Here is a 24,103-nt window from a genome sequence, read left to right on the forward strand (position 1 = left end):
CACTATGCAGTTAAAATCCTTGATTTCATTTCAGTCTGACAACCGTTCTTTTCTGAGCACTGAGGAAACTGAGGTATGGAGGAACTCCAGTACTTTCCATCTATTTCCACCTGAGTACCCAACAAAGGCAAAGGACCAAGAACATATTCTCAGTGTTCCAAAACTAACTAAAAGTTTCAATGGGATTTCTTCTCTTCGTTGTGTTGTTGTTATTGTTATTATTGGCTTGTGTTTTAAGAATGTATGTGGATTGAAATAGTTAGGTTGACCATGTTTATCTTGAGGCTTCCTGTGTCCCCTGGTATATCTCTACAAATCCTTAGGTTTTGGGTTTTTTTCCCAGCGTTATTGAGGTGTAATTGACATATAAAATTGTACTATATTTAAAGTATGATGATTTGATATATGTATACATTTTGAAATGATTGCCACAACAAATTAATCAGTACCTCTATTATCTCACATAGTTCCTGTGTGTGTGCATAAGAACCCTTAAGATCTCTCTTAGCAAATTTCAAGTATATGATACAGTATTATTACTATAGTCACCATGCTGTATATTAGATCCTCAAAACTTATTCATCCTGGAACTGAAAGTTGGTATCCTTTTACCAACCTCTTCCCATTTCACCTCTCCCTTAGCCTCTGGCGATGACCATTATACTCTCTGTTCTAGACGTTTAAACCCTTAGATTTTTGAGAACAGCCTTAAGAAACAGCATTAATGGAATTAATGATTGGTTGAGAGTTCTATCATATCCTGGTGAGTCTAGATTCAAAAGCAAGTGAGGACCACTCTGTTCTTTCATCCACCACCCCTGGGGACCCACAGCTCAGGTCCCAGTTCCACGAATGACAAACAGATGCCATGATTGGCCAGGCCGACACCCAGGCCAAACCATGAAGTAAGCATATGGTTTTTTTCACCTCGAACTTCCATTTCAACTGCCTTTATCCTCTCAGGTGGAGGTCAGTGTTAATAATTGGTTCTCTGAGGTACATAGGATTTGATGATTTCTGTGTTGTAAATAAACTCACCATGGCTGATTTTCAAACCTAATACCATCATTAAATGTGGAGATGAGACAAGATATCATTAATCAGCTCTTTCAAGCAAGTGTGAGACTGTTGCAGCATCTTCACCTATCCATACTTTGTTTAGTGTCTACTCCATTTTCTATTCTTATTCTCAGTGAGCTATGAATCTCTATTATGGCTTCATTATAATAATATAATGACTTTCATTTATTGAGGACTTATTATAAATCAGACCTCCTCTAAAGCTCTACATGTATTATTTATATAATCCTCACACTGATGCTCAGACATAGGAAATATTTTTATCTCCACCTATGGGTGAGGAAACTACAGCAGTTGGAGATTTAATCTATAATAATAAAAGCGTAATATGCTAATTAGACTGGATGTCCTTCCAGATGTCCTCTGGATGACCTTCTGGATGAAGCTGGAGCTGTGGTCCCGGGTACCAGAGGGAAGCTGGTGCCAGCAGCCGGGGGAAGGAAGGCCTACTCTTGCACGAATTTCATGCATCAGGCCTCTAGTTTTTATATAAGGCCCCCTGCCAGGTCAATGTAAATCAGATTCTATGTGAAGGATCACGTCATCTGATTTTTTCTAATCTCCCCATGTAATTATTTTTTAAAATTATTGATTTGTTTAAGAGAGAGAGAAACAGCAAATTGTTATTCCACTTATTTATGCATTCATTAGTTGATACTTGTATTGAACCCTGATCAGAAATTGAACCTGAAACCTTGGTGTATTGGGAAGACACTCTAACCAACTGAGCTGCCAGCCAAGACTCCCCATGTAATTCTAATGTGCAGCTGGGGTTTGAGAACCACTGATCTAGAAAACAAAGAAAGAACAATTGCTATTTTTAAAAATATATAATAACTTTCTAATTAAAAGTGGCTAACTACATGCTAGGTCTCGGATAAAGCTCAATTCACACTTCTATTTGGTTATGCAGACACACACACCTTACATGAAAAACCTCTGGAGAGATTAATAAAGTGAGAATGCAGACAATCTTCAGGATATGATGCAGTTTTTCTAAAAAAAATATTCTAATATAAATACCTCAATAAGGGAGGTAGCAGATTTTGAAATGACTAGCTTTAATTTCAAATATTCTTATACTAGAGGCCCAGTGCATGAAATTTGTGCACGGCGGGGGGAGGTGTCCCTCAGCCCAGCCTGCACCCTCTCCAATCTGGGACCCCTAGAGGGATGTCCGACTGCCCGTTTAGGCCAGATCCCACCCCCAACTGCCCTCCCCTGCTGGCCCGGTCACCCCCAACTGCCCTCCCTTGTCAGCCTGGTTACCACCGGGATCGAGCCTAAACAGGGAGTCAGACATCCCTCTCACAATCCAGGACTGCTGGCTCCCAACCGCTCGTCTGCCTCTGCCTGATTGCCCCTAACCGCTTCTACCTGCCTGCCTGATCACCCCCTAACCACTCCTCTGCCAACCTGATTGATACCTAACTGCTCCCCTGCTGGCCCAATTGCCCCTAACTTCCCTTGCCTGCAGGCCTGGTCACTCCTAACTGCCCTCCCCTGCCAGCCTGGTCACCCCCAATTGCCCTCCCCTGCTGGCCTGGTCACTACTAACTGCCCTCCCTTGTCAGCCTAGTCGCCCCTAACTGCCCTCCCCTGCCGGTCTGGTCGCCCCCAACTGCCCTCCCCTGCAGGCCTGGTCTCCCCCAACTGCCCTCCCCTGCAGGCCTGGAACCCCCCAACTGTCCTCCCCTGCAGGCCTGATTGCTCCCAACTGCCCTCCCCTGCAGGCCTGATCGCCCACAACTGCCCTCCCTTGCAGACCTGGTCCCTCCCAACTGCCCTCCCCTGCTGGCCTAATTGCCCACAACTGCCCTCCCCTGCTGGCCATCTTGTGGCAGCTATCTTTGACCACTTGGGGGCAGCCATGTTGTGTGTTGGAGTGATGGTCAATTTTCATATTACCTCTTTATTATATATATAGGCTTGTTATTTATTTAAGTTGCTTAATTTGAGATCACCAGATAAACTATAGTATGAGACATACTTATACTTATTTAAACCAACTATTGGTTGTTTATCTGAAATGCAATTGTGACTGAGTGTCCCGTATTTTTAGCTCTTTAATCTGGCAACCCTGGCATAATTTGGGGCTAGAATTTTCATGCTTTGAATCAAAACTGAAGTATTATTTTCCTTCATTTCTCACCATCCAAACTTATCCATTCTCCAAATTAGGCCTAGTGATTTTGCCAATAAACAACATGGCTTTACTATCTATTTACCAGATTAATTTCCAAGATTTTGATCCTTAATATCTTACCTAATAATAGACAAACATGTAAATTGACCATACCTCCACTATGCCCACAGCCAATCAGAGTGAGTATGCAAATTAACCCAACAAAGATGGCGGTTAATTTGCATACATAGGCGCCCAGCGGCCTGGGTCCCAGGAACATCCTCGGCACCCAGGTCACTCCGAGGTAAGCCCCGTGTGGACCCTGAGCAGCCTGGGAAGGGCCTGAGCCAGGGGGCTCCTGGGCAGGGCCGAGCCTGCTATTGGAGGGAGCTAGGGGGCCCCTGCCCAGGCCCTGAGGCTTTAGGCCTGGGCAGGGGTGGAGCCAGCGATCGGTGTGAACTACAGAGGAAACACCTTTTCTGACTGCTCATTGGCTAAGCTCCCTGTATGCCACTGGTAATATTCTTAGTAACTTGGGTAATAAGAATCCAAAAAGGTGATCTAGGGTTTTTCCACCACACTCCTGGGTAAAAAAACGAAGGTCTGCTGCTGGAGGGCTAAGAAATGTCATATCCTGCCCTAGCCGGTTTGGATCAGTGGATAATGCATGGGCCTGCCGACCGCAGGGTCTGAATTCAATTCTGATCAAGGGCATGTACCTAGGTTGCAGGCTCCTCCCTGGCCGGGACCCATGCAGGAGGCAACCAATCAAAGTGTTCCTCTCACTTTGATGTTTCTCTCGGTCTTTCCCTTTCTCTTCCACATTCTCTAAAAATCAATGAAAACATATCCTCAGGTGAGGATAAAAAAAAAAAAGAAAGAAAGAAAGAAATGTCATATCCTATGAAAGACACATCTTGAAAATGCCTAAAGAAAGTTGTCATTTTTTCTTGGTGAGGGGACTGGAGTCCGTGTTGATGAAAACACCTTGGCGGCTGCGGTGACTGACAGTGGCTGCAGCAGTGGGGTGATGGGGCTGGTGCCTTCCTCTGATCAGCCCGGTTGCCTCCCATAAAGGGAGGCCAGACTACGGCTTAGGCCCGCTCCCCACGGCTGGGCTGAGAGGACCCCCCCCCCCCCCCCAGTGCACGTGCACTGGGCCCCTAGTTAAATTATAAATTTACTACAATGTTCAATATTTTTATAGTCTGGATTCCAGGAAGCTCTTTTAAGCAAAAATTCCAGAAACCAGAAATGTAAAGATTATTAGGCATGCGTTTACATGCAAATTGAAAATGTCTTTAAGGAAAAAGACAAAACAATATTAAAAGTAAGTTTGAAAAATAAATGAAAAATAGGGGGGGCAATATTTGGATTCTAAAATAAGAAAGATGAAAATCAACAAAAGAGAAGCTCCCCAATTTAAAAATGGAAAAAGAGTATCAAGTTGAATTCACTAGAAAAAATGCAAATGTTTAGTAAATATAAGAAAATATGCTGAACTTCAGAAGTTAACAAAGAAATACAAAATGAAACAATGAGATGTCATGATTCACCTACCAGATAACATAGGTTAAAATTTTTGACAAAACTCACTATTGGTGAGAGTTTTAAAAAAACAGTCCCTCTCATAAACTGAGAATAGAAATGTAAACTGGAATAATCTTTCAGTGAGCTTGTTAGCAATATTATTAAAATTTTAATAGGCACAAATTTACCTATTAAAATAAATAAATAAATCCTATTTCTTTGAATGTTTGTCTGGAACAGTGCTCTATTGCTTGTGAGTTACAGTCCTCCTCCAACTCATAAATAATTTGTCCTTGAATAAAGGATATAAAACTCATTACTAAATTGCCTTAGTTTTGTCAGTTGATATGTCCTATGAGGGTAAGACAAATGTGCAAATACATATGAACAAGAATGCTTATCACAGTATTATTTATTCTAGGAAATCAACCTATCCTCAAGCCCTCAGAAACAGAGAATCTATCCCTGGCTGGTGTTGCTCTCTGGTTAGAGCATCAGCCTGAGTACAGAAGGTCTTGTGTTAGATTCCTGGTAAAGTGCTTGATCCCGGTAGGGGGCATGCAGGAGGAAGCTTATCAATGATTCTCATCATTGATGTTTCTATCTCCCTCTCCCTCTCCCTTTCTCTCTGTAAAATCAATAAAATATATTAAAATGAATAAATTATTTAAAAAAAAAGAAGAAGAAGAAGGTAGGGCATGAAAACAACTTATTTTAACAATTGTATGAAGTTCTTGGGGAAAAGATGCCAAATATGGGAAGACAATCTTTTGTTTATTGCCACAAACTCTGGCCCAGCCTGAGGCTGAACTGCTCCTATGCTGTCTTGAATATACTTGCGCGATTCTTAACCAAATGTCATTATAAAGTTAGATTAGTCTCTTTCACCCACACCCTCAGTATATATTCAGAGAATTTTACCTTCTTAGTGAACCACTTAAAATTTGTATTGTCAAAATGAGAGGATGACAGATCCATAAACTGGGTCTCAAAGAGATCAAACAACTGCCCTGCTCAGAGGCTGTGTCCTTCATGAACCTCTTTCACTCCTCCTTAAACCCTCAAGCATCAATAGCATCCAGTTGTAAACTGCCTTAGTGGATTCCCTCCAATGGCTTGCTAGTATTTTCATGGCTATTTGCATAATCTCCCATGTAGATTGTCAGTTCCTTGTAGTCAGAAACTAGTTAGTTCTTATCTGGAACTCACTGAACAAAGTGATAGAGCCATAGCTCCCAGGCCAAGGTCAAGAAGACAAGAATTTTGCCCCCATAAGGCCATACCATATTGACATTAAATAAGTGAGAGCCCTTGATATGTGTTTTCACTCCAAATTCTGGAGATTAGTGCTTGTTACATAGTATGAGACTCTAAACCTAAGAATTCTGTTGGATTATTATACTCTAGTCTAAGGCATGTGCAAATTCACCTTTATACAACATAATAATCTAAAGAATGTAAAAGAATAAAACATGGCATTCTAGTGTACAACAAATACCTCTGCCACAGATCATTTGATATAAGTGAATATCCATCCTCCTCTCACAGGGGATAGAGCTTCAACACCAGTGCAGACACAAATCTCCATCCCCAAAAATAAAGTTAACTTCAGTGCTGGATAAGAGCCCGAATGTGGAAGCCACTCTGAGAAGAAACACATTTCTTATGCCTACAGACTTCTTGAATAGGCAATTCAATGAGTAGACTTCCCAGTAATAAACGACCACATCAGCCAAATAGGCCAGTCCCTTCTTCCCTAAAGTGCTCTACCTACTTTGAGAAGGTTACACTTGAAAACAAAAATTAATATAAATACTGACTATTAATAGCTGAATACAGCTAATAACAGTCAATCAAACTTGTACTAAATCTCAGTGTTTGTTCTCACACAAATAAGATACATAAAATAAATCAATGTCCTTACTGATTTTAAAAGTTATTGAAAATATGGAGGCAGGAGAGAACCAAGATGGCGGCATAGATAAACACCTGTACTTGCTGCCTCTCATAACCACATCAAAATTACAACTAAAAGACAGAAAAACTATCATCCAGAACCACAGGAAAGCTGGCTGAGTGGAAGTACTACAATCAGAGAGGTAAAGAAGAAAGCGCATTGAGACTGGTAGGCGGTGCGGAGGCGTGGAACAGGCTGGCACCCGGCTGTGCTGCTTTTTAAATTGGGATGGAGATACCAGCTCCTGCTTGCTCTGAACTCCAGTTCCAGGCGAGACTCTGGGGGACCCAGACACATACGGGGAGAAACTGGACTGTCTGGAATCAGGACAGGAACGCGAGGGCGGCTTTCGTTCAGACGGAGGTGCTTGCAGCAGTCATTGTTCCTGCACTGAAACCTCTCCGGAGCAGGGCTGACTGGAAGCCATTGCTGTTTGCTCTGCCCTGGTGATTCCTTGAGACCCCGCCCCATCCAATTTACAACCCCACCCAAGCTGTGCACAGCAGCTTTTGCATATGAATGGCCTGTCCTTTCTCAGCCTAAAACCTGTCAAACAAGCAGCAGCTGGGTCAGGGAGCCCCAAAGCTATAAAAAAAAGACCCAAGGCCAGCAGCAACAGCCTGCCTTGCTTCACAGCTGGGCCTCATCTGGGCACTTCCAAACCTGATACAAAAAGGAGGAATCTGCAGATCTCTTTGTAGCTCCTGCTGGGTGGCCCCAGGCAGTGGCTGACTCTGCACCCCCTTGGAGATCCAAGAGCCAGTGTACCCAATGGTCAGTGTGAGACCATACCAGATTACAACTCCTCACATCCATAAGTGAAACACTCAAGGAGCAGACTCAGTGAGCACCAAAGCCCCACTGAAGCAAGTCCTGCCCCATCAGTGTGTCTCCTGCACAGCAGCTCTTCCATTGTAGACACAGCTGGTCCTCACAGTCTTAGCAGCTACCCAATATATAGAAACAAACACAGGAAAGCAGCCAAAATGTGGAGACAATGAAACATGTCACAAATGAAAGAAACGGAAACAGAAAAATATGGATATAGAGTTCAAAACCACAGTTATAAGGTTACTCAAGAATCTTCCTGAAACCTCTGAGGAACTTAGTAAGACCTTCAGGGATCTTAATGAGAATGCAAAAAATAAATTTAAAAAAATGGAAAAGGATCAGTCAGAAATTAAGCATACACTGACTGAAATAAAGAATAATATACAGAAATTCAACAGTAGACTAGAGGATCCCAAAAATCAAGTCAAAGATTTGAAATACAAAGAAGCAAAAAACACCCAACTGAAAAATCAAAAAGAAAAAAGAATCCAAAAATATGAAGATAGTGTAAGGAGCCTCTGGGACGGCTTCAAGTGTACCAACATCCGAATTATGAGGGTGTCAGAAGAAGAGAGAGAGCAAAATATTGAAAACTTATTAGAAGAAATAATGACAGAAAACTTCCCCTACCTGGTGAAAGAAATAGACTTACAAGTCCAGGAAGCGCAGAGAACCCCAAACAAGAGGAATCCAAAGAGGACCACACCAAGACACATAATTAAAATGCTATGGGCAAAAGACAAAGAGAGAATATTAAAAGCAGCAAGGGAAAAACAGTTACCCACAAGGGAGCACCCATATGACTGTCAGCTGATTTCTCAAGAGAAACTGTGCAGGCCAGAAGGGAGTGGCAAGAAATATTCAAAGTGATGAATAACAAGAACCTACAACCAAGATTACTCTACCCAGCAAAGCTATCATTCAGAATTGAAGGTCAGATAAAGAGCTTCACAGACAAGAAAAAGCTAAAGGAGTTCATCACCACCAAACCAGTATTATATGAAATGCTGAAGGGTATTCTTTAAGAAGAGGGAGAAGAAGAAAAAGGTAAAGATAAAAAATTATGAACAACAAAGTGACAATAAATACATATCTACCAACAAGTGAATCTAAAAATCAAATGAATAAAAAATCTGATGAACAGAATAAACTGGTGAATGTAATAGAATCAGGGGCATGGAAAGGGGGCAGGGGAAAGGGTGTGTGGGGGGTGCAAGAAGAGATTGGACAAAGATTTTACACCTTTGGATGAGGACAGTGAGGGAGCGAGGGCCTGGGGTGGATTGGGAACCAGGTAGAGGGGAGCTATGGGGGGAAAAAGAGGAACATCTGTAATAATCTGAACAATAAAGATTTTTTTAAAAAGGAAAATATGGAGGCAAAATAGCTAATTTTACCAAATAAACTACTAAACTCAATTTAATTCAAATTATCACTGCCATTTATTGAAAGCTTCCCACGTGCTAGGCTTTGTAGATATTTTATATCATGCAATCTCCACAGCAACCCTTTTACAGACGGAAACTAGTTAATTATTTCATTTATTCATTCATTCACCCCATTTAAAAATAATGTTTAAGTTCCTTAAATTGCCAGACGCTTCAGTGCTGGGGATAAAATGGGAGGCAAAATCTGACTTGGATTCCAGACCTCATGGAGCTTAGAATACAGTGAAAGAGACAGTTATTAGTTAAATGATTGCTTAATTTTGTAGCAGAAAAGGTCAGGAGAGGAAAAAGAGATTTGACATAGTCATAGATGTCAGAAAAAGCTATCCTGAAAAAAATCACAACAGAGATTTAAAAGGTAAGTAGGAGTTAATATGGCAAAAGGCCAGAAAACGGACAATGTCCCTGTGGCAGGAGAGAAGTAATTTTGAGCAACCTACAGGTCACGGCTTGAGAGCAGAAAACAGGGCAATGCGGTGTAACAGATGACTGGGAAGAGAAGGGTGCTGGACTATAGGACCTTGAAGTTGGGTTAAGGACTTGAATCTTTATCCGAGGAATAATCAGAAGCAGGGCATGCTTAAATGCTTCAGGTTTCCTGAATGTGGCCTAGATTTCAGAACCTATGAGGATATTTAAGAGTACAACCTTCAGTATAATTTTCTTTTAGGAATTAAAAGAAATAAACAATGATAATTTTAAAAGTCTGATTTCTAACTTGGCAAGTGCATTATGTCAATATCTTTTAGAACCTAATACAAGTATGGTGAGAAGAGTATTTCTCAAAATGACAAGGAGATTTTCACAAAGAACATGAAAAACAAAATGATTCACTATGTGGTGGCTTAAATCTTGCAGCTATTTTAAAAATACATTCTTAAAAGTTAGCAAAATGCTAACTTCTTAATTTGAAATTACAGATTAATATTTAATTTTAATTAATATTGTCATACTTTTGCCACATGTACTTTTGAAAGTAAAAAACTCATAGGTGTTTACTTTTACCTATATTCTCTAGCCTTCTACCATCCGCCTGTTTGATAATTTATTGATCATATAGTTTAAGAATAGGTGTCCCCTACAGGCTTCTTTTCTATTACATAAAAATTCCACAAAGATTTATTTTCTAACCATCATGCTATACACCTGAAACTAATACAAAATAATTAAATGTAAACTATAATTGAAAAATAAAAGACACAAACCTTTTTAAAAAGATTTATTTTTGTCCTAGCCAGGTGGCTAAGTTGGTTGGAGCATCGCCTGTGCACCAAAAGATTGCAGGTTGGATTCCCTGTCAGGGCATAAACCTAGGTTTTGGGTTTGATCCCTGCCTGGTCAGAGAGCCTATGGGAAGCAACTGATAGATGTTTCTCCCTAACATCGATGTTTCTCTCTCTCTCTCTCTCTCTCTCTCTCTCTCTCTCTCTCTCTCTCTCTCTCTCCAAATACATTCTAAGAAGAAAAAAAAAGACATATCTTTTAGTGAGGATTAGAAAAAATATTCCTTTTTTACTTTCTATTTTTTAATATATTTTTTTATTGATTTCAGAGAGGAAGGAAGAGGGAGAGAGCTAGAAACATCAATGATGAGAGAATCATTGATTGGCTGCCTCCCACATGCCCCCTACTGGGGATTGAGCCCACAACCCCGCATGTGCCCTGACAGGGAATCCAACTGTGACCTCCTGGTTCATAGGTCAATGCTCAACTGCTGAGCCCGCTGGGCAACTTTCTATTTTTGTGACCAAAAGATGACCGGTTCAATTCCAGGTCAGGGGCATGCAGAAGATATCCTATCAATGTCTGTCTCTCTCTCTCTCTCTCTCTCTCTCTCTCTCTCTCTCCCTGCCTCAATCTGTAAAATCAATAAAAACATATTTAACAAAACTCGTTTCAGCTACTTCCTGATAATTATGCAAAACACAATGATAATTTCTAGGCTAGAGGAATGACTTAAATTCTGTCATTAAAAATTTAAAAACTTTTAATTTGTTGTCACAAAATTAAGGTGTTAAATATTTACTTATTTTAATTACATTCATTAGTTTCACTTATTGGAAATCACTTATGGAGTGTCTAATGTTGAGATTGGAATAGATCCTTTTTTTAAGAATGAGATGGTGAAAATCTATTTCCATTTCAGGACCCTAACAAAGAAGTCCAAGGTAGGCCTGATGTATACTCTCCAAATCTTTGGAATAGTCTATCTTTTTAAAGAGTCTCCGCCAACACGGAGTATGTATAGAAAAGCTATTTGATATAACCCCACCATGTTCATAAATGATTCACAATTCATTGTAACTTCAAAACACTTCTTGTCCAAAGGCACAAATGAAATCTGTATACACTCTTATTCCATTTCCCTAATTGAACATTTTTATATTTGCACTGTTGTTAACTGAGATTGGTTTGGGGCTGGCTGGCAGCCTTGATATTATTGTGGCATCTGGACCTTAAGAATGGCTTTAGTGGAATCTGTTTGACTACCTCTTCCTTAGAGAACAGGTTGAACTTCCTATGCCCTTCTAATCAAGCGTCCACATAATGAGAAGTATAAAACCAAAACTTCCTATTTATTCAGAGGCTAAAATCTTCCTCTTGCTATTAAAGTTGGCCGGTAATATCTAAATAATCATTTCAGTTTATGATTTTCACTTATATGAAGCATTAGCATCTGGGTTAAAAAGATTCCAGAAAAAAAGAGGGGGAGGGGATTAAATGTTTAAAACAAACAGAAAAACAAATAAACCTAGGGCTATTGTTGGGGGAGTAGGCAAAGCAACAATACACTGTTTCCACGGATTACACTTTCTCTGCCTACATCAATCCTACAAAGAAGACTCTTGACCTTCAGTCAAGGAACAAATATATCGGAAATAAAATGAGAAAAATCATGTTGGCCAGGACAGAAATACTGTTTTGCCTTGTTAAAGAACTTGAGTCCACATCTGATTTTGCATAAATTTCAGTAATAATGTGCATAGATCAAGCAGGAAGATAGATTAACCAATAAATACCACAAGATTGAATGTAAGATTTCTGAAAAAGACCAGACCCACAGGAGCCTCCAGTTCAAGGTTAACTCACAAAGACTACTCCTCTTACCCTGGGATAACTCCATATCTTTCCTGAATTGAGTTAGGAATAAAGGACACCACCGAGTTGAGTTAGGAATAAAGGTTAGATGGAGAAATAAATTGTTCCCAGTTCTCCAAGCTGCCTAGATAAGAACTCAAGTGATCCATTTTTAATTCCTTTGCATCTTTTAGTGCAGCCACTCCCAATTCCCTCTTAGAGGCAATATCAATAGAATTTAGAAAATCAAAGCAATTCAAAGAGTGACATGACTCGAAATGCTACCAAATCAAAAGGTCCATTATTGGAAAACCCTTTGATTGAGGAAGTGTAGTGAAGCATGGGAGACTTGGTTGGAAAGTTTGTAAGGAGGACATTCCGAAAAGGGAAGTGGGCTGAAGGCGGCCTGCCCTGTTTCTTGGAATTACGACTTAGGGGAGTTTGGCTAAAGGTGGCACCTCTAATTGTTCTTTGACCTTTTCAAACAAGTCTGTACACATGCAGAGCCTTGGTGTTTACCGGAATCCTTATGCTTAATCTTTAGGTGTCCTTGCTTAACCTTTTGCACTCAGATGTCGAGTGTGACTCGACACGGTTAGCATCGGTAGCAGGAATCGAGAAAAAAGCAAGCGAGTGCAAAGGGTTAAAAGACACTGCAGACACATGTGCCCCCCCCAAGATTACTTACCCTACTGATTGTATCTAAAAGATAAACTTTATTTCAAACTGCTGTTACAATAAAAGCCTGACAAGGCAGGCAATCGAGGCTGTCTGGTTCCTTTAGCTAGGCAGTCCCTTAGCCCTCTCTTTCACAGCGAACCTGTGTCAGAGTAATCATTCATCCATTGCTCAGGATCTTCTGGTCAGCCCCAGCAAGGACGGTCCTTCTCAGAAGAGTCCCTCCATAAAATAAGTTTTTTATTGCAATTGGGATGTGAGGAGAAATAATGGTTGAAAGACCTAAATTGCTATTCTTGGAAACAGTATACACTGGTGTGCTCTGGGCTGGGTTTAAATGTGAATACATAAATAATTTTTTTTTATTATAAAACTAACAAAATAACCAAATCATCAATAACTATTAATTCTTCTTTGTTTCAAGAACACATCATATCACTGCATGATTTCTCTTTGGTTATCAAAACTGGTTCTGAACCCAGTAAGGTCAAGTAGTTTGGTCAATCTCAAAAAGAAACCGGAACGAGAGTTGCTTAAAGCTACATTCACCTATTACTACACATAAATCAGAAGCTTAGATGAGTAAGTGCAACCTTGAAAATATCTGACTTAACTAGGCCGATATACCTACTGATAAAAAAGCATGTCCTCATTGTCCATCCTGATGTCTTCTACCAAAGATAAAAGCAAGCAAAATTCACATAGGTTTGTACACTGCCTCAGGGGACATATAATACTTTCAACAATAAACATTTTTTAAAATAAAAATAATAAATAAATAAACAAACAAACGACGAAGCCCAGCCGGCATGGCTCAGTGGTTGAGTGTCAACCTGTGGACCAGGAGGTCACGGTTCAATTCCCAGTCAGGGCACATGCCAGGTTGTGTTTCGGGCTCAATCCCCCTAGTCATGGGCGTGCAGGAGGCAACCAATCAATGATTCTCTCTCATCTTTGATGTTTCTATCTCTTTCTCCCTCTCTCTTCCTCTCTGAAATCAATAAAAAAAATATATATTAAAAATAAATACATTGAGAATAGTTATAACTATAAAAGGAAGTAAGTCCAAATAAATGAATATAGAAAGTAAAATGAAGGCAGAGGTCCCAAATGTGTGATACACAGTCCTGTTCAACTGTTAGGACTAAGTAGGCATGTTACCTCCAGAATTTGGAGAACTTGGTGCAGCATGAGTTTCCATAGACTTGGTATTTTTCAACATTGAGCAAATGGCAACACCTATTCAGGCATCGGGGCTGCCTCTCTAGAAGTCTCCACAACACATTTCAAAACGGACTTCATTGTCAAGTTTTGCGTAACATTCTTTCGTAATTCTGAAAAATCACCCAAAATTAACCTGTCATAATTTTGTAATGCAACATGAAAATCAATTCGGGAATTCATTACAAGAGCTGCACCAAACGCTTCATTATGTGTACATGCACATGCGTACACATAAACATAATTCCTTTTAGGGATTATAACTCCCTAAGTAAACTTTGAAGGCACAACATACTGCTTTATGCACCACGTATGAAAAATAATAATTGCACTACATAAAATAAATAGTAAGGAGTAAATTAGAAAGAATCCAACAGATTTCTGTTTTTACCTCGTGCTTAAATTATAGGTTAAATGTTTTCCCAGCCAGCAAGTGGGAGGCTGTGGGGAGCGAGGGGGGAGCTAGATTACATGGGATTCCTTCTAGCTCATGAAAGAGAAATATAAATTCCTAGCTTCTTCCCTATTGACTTGATAAAAATATAAGGTGCTCTAACCAGCCGGAAGCTCCTTTTTTTAAATGCCATTTTATGCTTTGATCCAAAACAACCTGTCTTCGCAGAGTTCCTGCAGCGCTGGGAGAACAGCTTGGGCACAGCGTCTTCTAAGAAGCAGCCTTCCGGTGCGGGGGATTGAAGAGGCGAAGAGAAGGCGTCCCTTCCACCTGTTCTGCCGGAAACTTGTTCCGACCAGGCTGGCACCACCTGGCTGCGGCCCCCAACTCCTTCATCTTGGTAAAGGCTGGAGTTCTTCATTTCGCATTCCAAACGGAATGTGTCGGAGGAGATGAGAGGGAGAGCTACCTGTTATGGCATTTATGTTACAGATGCTTTAAATACCTTTTTTTTTTTCCCCTCCCATTTTGAACCAGCCGACCTAATGTATATTTTGTGAGTAAAAAGCAACCTCGCCAGAGTTTGGGGGAAGAAGGCTGCCGCAGCCCCGCGCCTGGAGGGCGCCCCCTGGTGGCCGGACGCGCCGTAAGAGCCGCGGCGCCTGCAGTCACCCGGAGGCTCTCAGAACTAGGGCGTCGGGCGAGCGGCCGGGGTGGGGAGGGTGGGCGCGGTAGATCCGCGCCTGCAGCCCCCGAGACGCGGCAGAGCCCTCTCGCCGAGCCTCGTCCACGCTCACCCGAGGGTGGGGGGTGGGGGGGCACGTAGGCCAGCGCCCGGAAATAACGCATGGCACTTCCCCTGCCATCTCTGGCTCTGAACCCCGGGCGAGGCGGGAGAGCCCTAACGAAACCGGGAGAAGGGAGGGCGAGAACGCCGCGCGGGCCGGAAAGGTGCCCGGGACGTGCGAGAGCGAGCGCTCGGAGAGGGCAGCGAGTGCCGGGGCGGCTGCAAACGGATGTGGGCTGGAGCGGGACCCGGCCCGGGGAACCGAGCACCACGTTTTCCTAGCCCTGGCTGGCTCCACACGGGGGCCAGATCGCAGGTGCTATTCGGAAGTTCTAGTCGTGCTTCCCTGTAAAAACATTCTGTAAATCACTTGAATCCAGTATTAGGCGTGTGTGTGTGTGTGTGTGTGTGTGTGTGTGTGTGTTGGGTGGAGGGGGGGTAATTTCTCACTGGGACTCACGCGCAAGCACGTTCTTAGTAACTGCACGGCAGAGCAGTGCGTCTGTATGCATTTCTATCTTTATATTTTTTTAAGTAGGAAAATGCAGCCCATATGATCAAAAGTGACCACAGGGTCTTCTTGAGAAATGTTCTAAGCCACAGAAGAGTAGGAGATGAAGGATGCCTGTCCTGGGTAAGTGGGGGAGGAAATCTGCTGTGTAGCGGCGAGCCCCCTCCCATTTCAGAAACCCGTGATGTGGCCCTTAGTGAAGCGTGTGTTTATGACCGAATTAACCATTTATTAAAAGGCTTATTGTATAACTTCCATCAGCTCTGGTGTAAAACACAACAGGAAGATCTTCCAAAAGCTTCCATTTGTGTAGCTCACCGCCCTTTTAAAATAAAATTCAGTATTAAAACCGAAAAACTACAAAATGAACCCAATCCAAACCAAACCCCCGGCCGGAGCAGAAGGCGCTTGAAACCCGAATCTGCATTCCGTTCCTCACTGCTCCGAGGCGGGGGAGGCGGGTAGTGCTGGTGCCTGGTGTATAATCGGGTTAATCCGGGAGACAAAGAATAAACCAATAGCCCTCCCACCTCACTTCCCGCTCCCCTTCCCTTCCCCCTCCTCCTCTCCCCGTCGCCCCCTCGAGGGGGATCATCAGAAAAGGGGAGGTGGGTTTGAAATGGATTCTGAAATAGTCTCGAAACCTGCAACTTGTTTTAAATGCTAACATTGAGGGGCCCGAATTAGTTTTAAATGTTTATTCCTTTTCCTAGTGGCGGGGGGGTGGGGGGTGGGGGGAGGGATGAAAGTTCCCTAAGTCAGACCGAGCCTATGGCTCGTCCTCGATGGCCTCTGGGGAAATCTTAGGGTCAGTGTTTCCTTGAAACTAGATAAACTGACCCCGCGGTGCCCAGCCGGCCCCGCGGGCGCCCCGCGTGACGGCGCCCCGGCGGCAGGACCTGCCCGGGGACTCGCAGGGCGGCGCGGTTGCCCTTTTGAATGCCTCCTGCGGCTCCGGGCGCTGGCAGGCGCTGGAGTGTGAGTGAATGTAGCCCCGCGGAGCCAATGAGCTGGGACCGGATGCGATATATCCTCTGGGACAACAACTGCTCTGTTCCGCCTCGGATCCACATGACGCCACTTACTGCTGCCGCGGCCGCCGCAGAGCTCCCTGCCTCCTCCGGAAAGGCGAGGGCGCAGGCCAACCGCGAGCCCCCCCGGCCGGGCCCCAGACCCTCCTCCTCCTCCTCCTCCGCCTTCTCCTCCTCCGCACCCACCGCCCCCGCCTCGGCCTCGCCGCCGCGCCTCCACAACGCCCAGTCTGCACGACCGGAGAGCTGCGCGCCGCAGCGCGAGCGGAGGAGAGGGGCCGGCGGAGCGCGCAGCGCCCAGGCCCCCGCGCCCGCCCGGCCCGGCCCGCGGCCCCGCGCCGCCTCCGCTCGGACGCGGCGGCCGCCTCACGACCTGGCCATCTGGCTTTAGGTTCTCTGGAAGGCCGTTTTCTTTTCTCATTCGTTCCTCTGCCAGGAAGAGAGACTCGCCGTTAGCGCTTCGGCCTCCAGTTCATTGAGAAAAACGAGGAAATACTCCGCGTGCGCTTCTGGAAAGGGGGGGGTCGCCTCCAGCCCTGAACCTCGGAGTGTTAATCGGCTGGGGACTTGGCTCCGGATTTTCCTCTCCTTTTTAACTCCCGCCGATTGCTCCGAAGTCGGACTGAAGCAGAGTTTGGAAAGAAGGGGGGAAAGTTTGCATCGGGGCTGGAATTATTTGCACATCGCTGGAAGAAGAGAGTCCAACGGAGAGGGGTTGGTGCAAAGCCGCGATCACGGTGAGGCGCGTTCGGCTCTTCCCCCCTCCTGGCGCCGGGGCCGGCGCGTTCTGGGCAACATGGAGTAGGTGCAGCCGGGTCGGGAGGGGGGTTTCTCTCCTGTGGCCTCCCTTTCTCTAACTCCCAGGTTCCCCGCCGAGATCCTGAGAGCTGCCCCGCGGGTCTGCCCGGCCGGGGGCTCGGCCTGCCTGGGCGGAGGCTGCAGGGCGCTGGGTGCAGAGTCCCCGATCCCACGCGCCCGCACTCTGGGGGGGTCGGGGTGGCGGAGGCTCGCCTAGAGTCGGCTCCCAGCCCTGCATTGGTCCCGAATTCGGCGCTGAGAGTAGGAAGGGGAGAGAAACGCTGTGTTTTCCAGGTCGCCGCTGCAGGCGCCCGCATTTCTAACCTGTACCTCTCGGGGAGGGCGAGTCCTGGAAGAGGCTGTCCGGAGCCTGGGGTGCTCGCGGGACCGAGGGCGCGCGAGTCGCTCGCCTCACGGGGGCAGCGAGACCCCGCGAGTGAAAAAAGGAGAGGGGGGCCGGGAGGGGGAGCCCCCGCCTCTGTCCCGGGTGGACAGAGCCCGGTGCGGGTGGGAGCGTCGCCCCGCCTGGCGCCGGTCGCTGCGGCTCGGAAGTGCAGCTTTCTCTTTTTTCCGTCCTCCGTGGTCGGCCTGGGTTATGCTTCTTTTTTTGAAGATTGGGCTGACCCAGCACAGGAAGAAAGTCATCAAGCGGTCGCGATCGTTTTCCATTACCTGAAAATAGGTGGCAAAAGAGGGCAGTTTTCTTTTCCCCTTTGATTGGCTGATCTACGTTTTTGTTGCTGCTGTGTTTTTTTTTTTTTTTTTTAATTTGGAATCTTGTGCGTTTTTACAAAGTGGTTTCTGTGTCGGTTTGCCCCACCCTTGTGCTGAAGTACTTTCCCCCCCTAATCCTTCACCTGATCAGGCACTTCTTAATGGGGATGGCAAAGTAACTTAAAAGCGGGACTAGGAGTGAGGGGACTGGGGAGGGGGGGCGTTGCGAAACAGGCCAGGGGTCGGCAGAAATAACTTGTAAAAAAAAAAAATCTCTCCCCCAAAGATGCTTCTTTCCACTGTAAGCCAATCTGCGCGGAAAGTTCCCAGCCCAGAGGTATGGGTCCTGCATGCCCGACGTGCAGGGGAGCCCTGGAAAATGTCCTTTCTTTAAAAAGTAATTTCTCGTTAACGTTCAGAAATAGAGGTGTGTGCAAACTGCAGGCGGTGCCCCTCGGTGGAGTCGCCCCGCGTGCGTGGGTTAGACCTCCGCGTCGCGGCTGTGTGTCTAAGGCAGGGCTGTCCGTCCTCCCGGCGTCGGGGCTGGAAGCCCGTGCCGATGTCCCAGGGCCTGTGCGGGAACGCCCTGCGGGGGGCTCCGTGACCTCTGCCTGGGGGTGGGGTGGCTCCGTTTGGATCTGGGAGGCAGTTCTCTGGGGTGGGGGAGGATTTCAGCTGGAAGGGGAGGGTTGGGGGAGTGTGCTCCCGAGTTTCACAGCACACCCTTCAGGGGCGCCCGCCCCCCGCCCGCCTTTCGCTGTGGCGATTGTACGCAGGGGGGCCCAGCCTGCCCTCCGGGCGACGTGGATCCGCCCGGAGACCGAGTCCCTCGGGGCCCCGACTTGGTCCCACCTGCTGGGGACGGTGTTGGAGCGCTGATGGAGCCGATAAACGCGGAGAAAGCTGGAGCAAGGTTGTCTTGTCTGCCTTTCTGTTGGAAGTGAGATCCGGTTTCCAGCTCTGCCTTTGCGGGATTGGGAGGCGTGTGTCACCTGCCTGTGTCTCGTTTCTAAAAATCAGAGGTTGGATAAAATTCTACTTTTTGCCCGTTTTTATTCATTGTAGACTTAGTGGTAAAGGGGGGGGGGTTAGTTTTTATAAAGAGATTGTAATTAAAGCGATGACTTGTCAGAATGATAGATTTGAGATGTGACACTTGAATTTTTAAAACACTTCCTGTTATCACCAACCGGTTTATGTTCTCAAGTATTTTTTTTAATCTTTTTTTTTTTTTTTTTTTTTAGAAGCGGGCAAAGCATTTAAGATTTTGGCATAATTTATTTCTAAAACAGAGTAACAGTAAGCTACAGAACTTAAGTTCTAGCAATTGGGCTGTAAAATATTTGACTCTGAAGTTGAGAAATGGAAAATAAATTCCTGTCTTGTTTGTGTGAGTTTGCTTGATTGTGCTCCTGGCACCTAACAGGATTTGAATCTATTTGTTTTTAATTCTAAAACTTTGTGCCTACTGTGTATTGAATGATAGTGCATGATTGTTGTAAAATTTATAACTATTCTTTGGGGGAGGAATATTTACTTTTTGCATGCCATATTCATCATACAGGGATTTTACAAAGTTACAAAATACTAGCTAAATAATAGTTTAAGGTGTCTAATGTAAAAGCAGACTTAAAGTAAGAATTTCTAGGCTATATTTATTGATGCCAAAGACAAATGACCATGATAATCTTAAACCTTTCCAAATTTGGAAAAGGTGTTCAACTTTTGAAAATGTCAGTTTGCAATGGTTATGTTCTAATTCCTTGCAATTTTTGCAGGGAACCTAGACCTTGCAAATTTTATGTTTATTTGGATAAGGAATTGATACTTAAGTGATTGAAACAAAGTCAGCTTTGTGTCATTACACGTCACAAGATTAAAGAATTGTCAGTATCCAGGCAAAATTTTACATTTTGGTGCAGGCATTGATCATGTGGCTATTCTAATAATTCCCACAGCCACTCCAGATACAAATCCTGTTTCTCTAGATTCTAGAGTCTAGAGGAAGTGGGAAGTGAAGAGTTAACTCAGGTGGGTGGAGAGTAGGAAGTATCCCGGAGTGTAAACCTACTCTTTCCTCTTGGTTTCTGCAGGAATTCAGATGTGTTCTAAGCCTGCTGGAGTGACCACACTTCCAAGACCCGATGGAGGCCAGAGCTCAGAGTGGCAGTGGGTCACAGCCCTTGCTGCAGGCACCCCGTAACAGTGGGAGACAGCGTGGGGAGCCTGACCCTAGAGAAGCCCTCATCCAGCAGGTACACGTGCTGTCCCTGGATCAGATCAGAGCCATACGAAACACCAATGAGTACACAGAGGGGCCTACTGTTGTCCCGAGACCTGGCCTCAAGCCTGCTCCTCGCCCCTCTGCTCAGCACAAACACGAGAGACTCCACGGTCTGCCCGAGCACCGCCAGCCTCCCAGGCTCCAGCACCCGCAGGTCCATTCTTCTGCACGGGCACCTCTGTCCAGGTCTATCAGCACGGTCAGCTCGGGGTCTCGGAGCAGTACGAGGACAAGTACCAGCAGCAGCTCCTCGGAACAGAGACTGTTGGGACCATCCTTCTCCTCTGGGCCAATTGCCGATGGGATAATCCGGGTGCAGCCCAAATCTGAGCTCAAGCCAGGTGAGCTTAAGCCGCTGAGCAAGGAAGATTTGGGCCTGCATGCCTACAGGTGTGAGGACTGTGGCAAGTGCAAGTGTAAGGAGTGCACCTATCCGAGGCCTCTGCCGTCAGACTGGATCTGCGACAAGCAGTGTCTCTGCTCGGCCCAGAACGTGATTGACTATGGGACTTGTGTGTGCTGTGTGAAAGGTCTCTTCTATCACTGTTCTAACGATGACGAGGACAACTGTGCTGACAACCCGTGTTCTTGCAGCCAGTCTCACTGTTGTACACGTTGGTCGGCAATGGGCGTCATGTCTCTCTTTTTGCCTTGTTTATGGTGTTACCTTCCAGCCAAGGGTTGCCTTAAGTTGTGCCAGGGGTGTTATGATCGGGTTAATAGGCCTGGATGCCGGTGTAAAAACTCAAACACAGTTTGCTGCAAAGTTCCCACTGTCCCACCCAGGAACTTTGAAAAACCAACATAGCATTATTAATCAGGAATATTACAGTAATAGGATTGTTCCTTTTTTTTTCTCTCTCTCCTTTTAACACACATATGCAACCAACTAAACAGTTATAATCTTGGCACTGTTAATAGAGGGTTGGGATATTCTTTGCTGTTTGCAGTGAAATGCTTTTGTCCATGTGCCATTTTAACTGATAGGCTTGTTAGAACTCAAGGTATGGGGATACAGAACCTGACGACTCACATGTTGCATAAGCTAAAGCAACAGACACTCCTAGGCAAAATTTTTTGTTTGTGAATAGTCCTTGCAAAATTTGTAAATTAGCAAATGACTTTTTTTCCATTGTTTTCTTCAGAGATAATGTGCTATATTTTTGTATATACAATAATATTTGCAACTGTGAAAAACAAGTTGTGCCATGCTATTTGGCACAGTCACAAAATATTATACTAATATGTTGTACATTCGGAAGAATGTGAATCAATCAGTATGTTTTTAGATTGTATTTTGCCTTACAGAAAGCCTTTATTGTAAGACTCTGATTTCCCTTTGGACTTCATGTATATTGTACAGTTACAGTAAAATTCAACCTTTATTTTCTAATTTTTTCAACATATTGTTTAGTGTAAAGAATATTTATTTGAAGTTTTATTATTTTATAAAAAAGAATATTTATTTTAAGAGGCATCTTACAAATTTTGCCCCTTTTATGAGGATGTGATAGTTGCTGCAAATGAGGGGTTACAGGTGCAAATGTTCAATATAAAATAGAAAATATATTAACGTTTGAAATTAAACAGAACTCTTGTCTTATTTCCCCCCTCCCCTTTTTTTTCAAAGTGAAAGAAACCATTCTAGGTTAAAGCTAGCATTTCAGTGAAATAGTTTCACTTATCTATAAGATTATTTTTATCTGTGGTTACTGCTTTTTTAAAGTATCATGGAGATTTGATGATTTTCAGAGATAATTCTAGCAATCGGGAGAGAAAAAACTGAGCATTTGACACACTTATCTATATTAATCATGGGAACTTATTCTGGCTATATCATTGCTCTTGTCCTTCCATCTGCTTTGGTAGATTTGCTGGTTTGCCTTTGTTTTTGCAAGGTGATTATTGTTTAAATCTTAAACTGATTCATTTAGGAGACTCTCTAAAAGATTAACAATTAGACTTTTTTTGATATCCAGTATTAAGAACAAATGCCATGAAGCTAATTCAAGACCAGAGAAAGGAATTTAGTTTAATAAACATTTATTGAATATCCTCAGTCAGGCATGCAGAATACACATAGAAATGCTTGCAAGTGAGGCCAAAATGTTTTCTTGACAAGCTGATCATGGCTATGTTTTTTTGTTGTTGTTTTTTCAGTCTGTTTGGTTTTAGACTCAAGATTTGTTTTATCGCCATGATACCAAATATCTTATGTTAGGAAAGACATGGAAAACATAGCTTGTTTTGATTCAGGTAAAGGGTATCATGAAATGTCATCCTATATTGGCCTAATAATTCAAACTCAAACAGGACAATGTGAGAGGGCCCTGTCTTATTTAATCAAATTATCCAGAAAATTGTTAAATTTTACTGAGAAAAAGATTCAGCATGACATTAAGTCTGTGTTTGCAGTTGTCTTTTGGGAGCAAACACAGCAAGCTGCTACAAGCCCATCATTGACACAAATACAGGCGTTTTTTATTTGTAACAAGTCACTTGATTAATCAGTCACTTTGTGGCGGATGATTTTTTTCTTTCAAAGGCACAACCTTTTGCTGCCAAGAATCTCCGGAAGTCTAGGAAATGATTTACCTGTCATTATTATTTAATCTCTCGTTTCCTGTTCTAAAGCTCCTCCTCTGGTTAAGAGGTCTTAGTACAGGTTGTCTTATGTTTTGTTTTTAACTGACTTTCAAGGAATTCTATAGTCTCCTAAACCAACACATAGCTGTAAGGACTTTCAATGTCCTCAAAACTTACTCCAAAAAACAGAAGGTTACAATGATTTAGAAATGATTTACCCTTAAGTTTCAACTTCAGGATACTAAATGTTGCAATTCTAATGCTCTTAAAATGTAACCCTTAAAATGGTCTAGGAAGAAGAATGTTGAAAAATTGGGCAGGGTGGCTTATTCACTGTCATTGGGTAGTTTGCAAGGTTTGTAAAGCACAAAAATGTTGATTAATTAGCTTTATTCATCGAAAACTGCCATATGTACTGATAGAACTTCAGTAAAGAAGTAAGATTTTTTTTTTTTCACTGCATAAGCAGTTTTCAGTGTTCTTGAGACAAATGGCATCAGAGCCCACTGGGTATTTATTGAAGGAGAAGAGTAAGAACCCTTCACTGAATCAGTCTCTTGATAGTCTGATGGTATGGCCTAGGAATTGGCATTTTAAAAATTCTAACCGAAGATCTGTTTGTTGATTTTCAGACAGAGAAAGGGAGAGAGAGAAACATCTATCAGTTGCCACCTGTACACAGCTGTGCTGGGAATCAAACCCGCAACCTTTTGGTATATGGGACTTTGCTCAAATCAACTGAGCCATCCAGCTGAACTAGGAATTTGCATTTGTAATTGTTCCACTAGTGGTTGATTACATGCAGTTTAAGAACTGATGGAGGAATTGCTAATTTTCCTTTTTAAAAAAATTTTTATGGAGTCAGATGTAAAGTATCATTCACTACGTTGAATGTAGAACATAGTGAGAAAAGGGTTTTGTGTTAAGTATTTATGAAGTCCTGATGAAAATTAAAGATAAGTAGGAAAATTGGATTCCTCAATAAGCTCCCAACCTGTTAAATGTTGTTGAGTTTATCTAAAAACCAATATGGAATTCATTTTCAGAATA

The 24,103-nt window shown here is 43.6% G+C and overlaps 1 protein-coding gene across 2 annotated transcripts; it reads left to right on the plus strand.

Annotated features, from left to right (window-relative positions):
• Nucleotides 1-16,350: 16,350 nt before the first annotated feature.
• On the plus strand, nucleotides 16,351-23,751 carry SPRY2 (sprouty RTK signaling antagonist 2). 2 transcript variants are annotated; one of them, XM_079779153.1, is made up of 2 exons: nucleotides 16,351-17,408; nucleotides 20,277-23,751. In XM_079779153.1, exon 2 carries the CDS (start codon nucleotides 20,328-20,330, stop codon nucleotides 21,273-21,275), a length of 948 nt encoding a protein of 315 aa, XP_079635279.1. In that variant the 5' UTR covers nucleotides 16,351-17,408; nucleotides 20,277-20,327; the 3' UTR covers nucleotides 21,276-23,751. The 2 variants fall into 2 exon arrangements, with proteins under 2 accessions (XP_079635279.1, XP_079635280.1); XM_079779154.1 differs by lacking the exon at nucleotides 16,351-17,408 and adding an exon at nucleotides 18,919-19,205.
• The last annotated feature ends 352 nt before the right edge of the window (nucleotides 23,752-24,103 follow it).

Source organism: Cnephaeus nilssonii, assembly GCF_951640355.1.
Source record: "Cnephaeus nilssonii genome assembly, chromosome: 8".
In the NCBI taxonomy this organism is placed as follows: Eukaryota; Metazoa; Chordata; class Mammalia; order Chiroptera; family Vespertilionidae; genus Cnephaeus; species Cnephaeus nilssonii.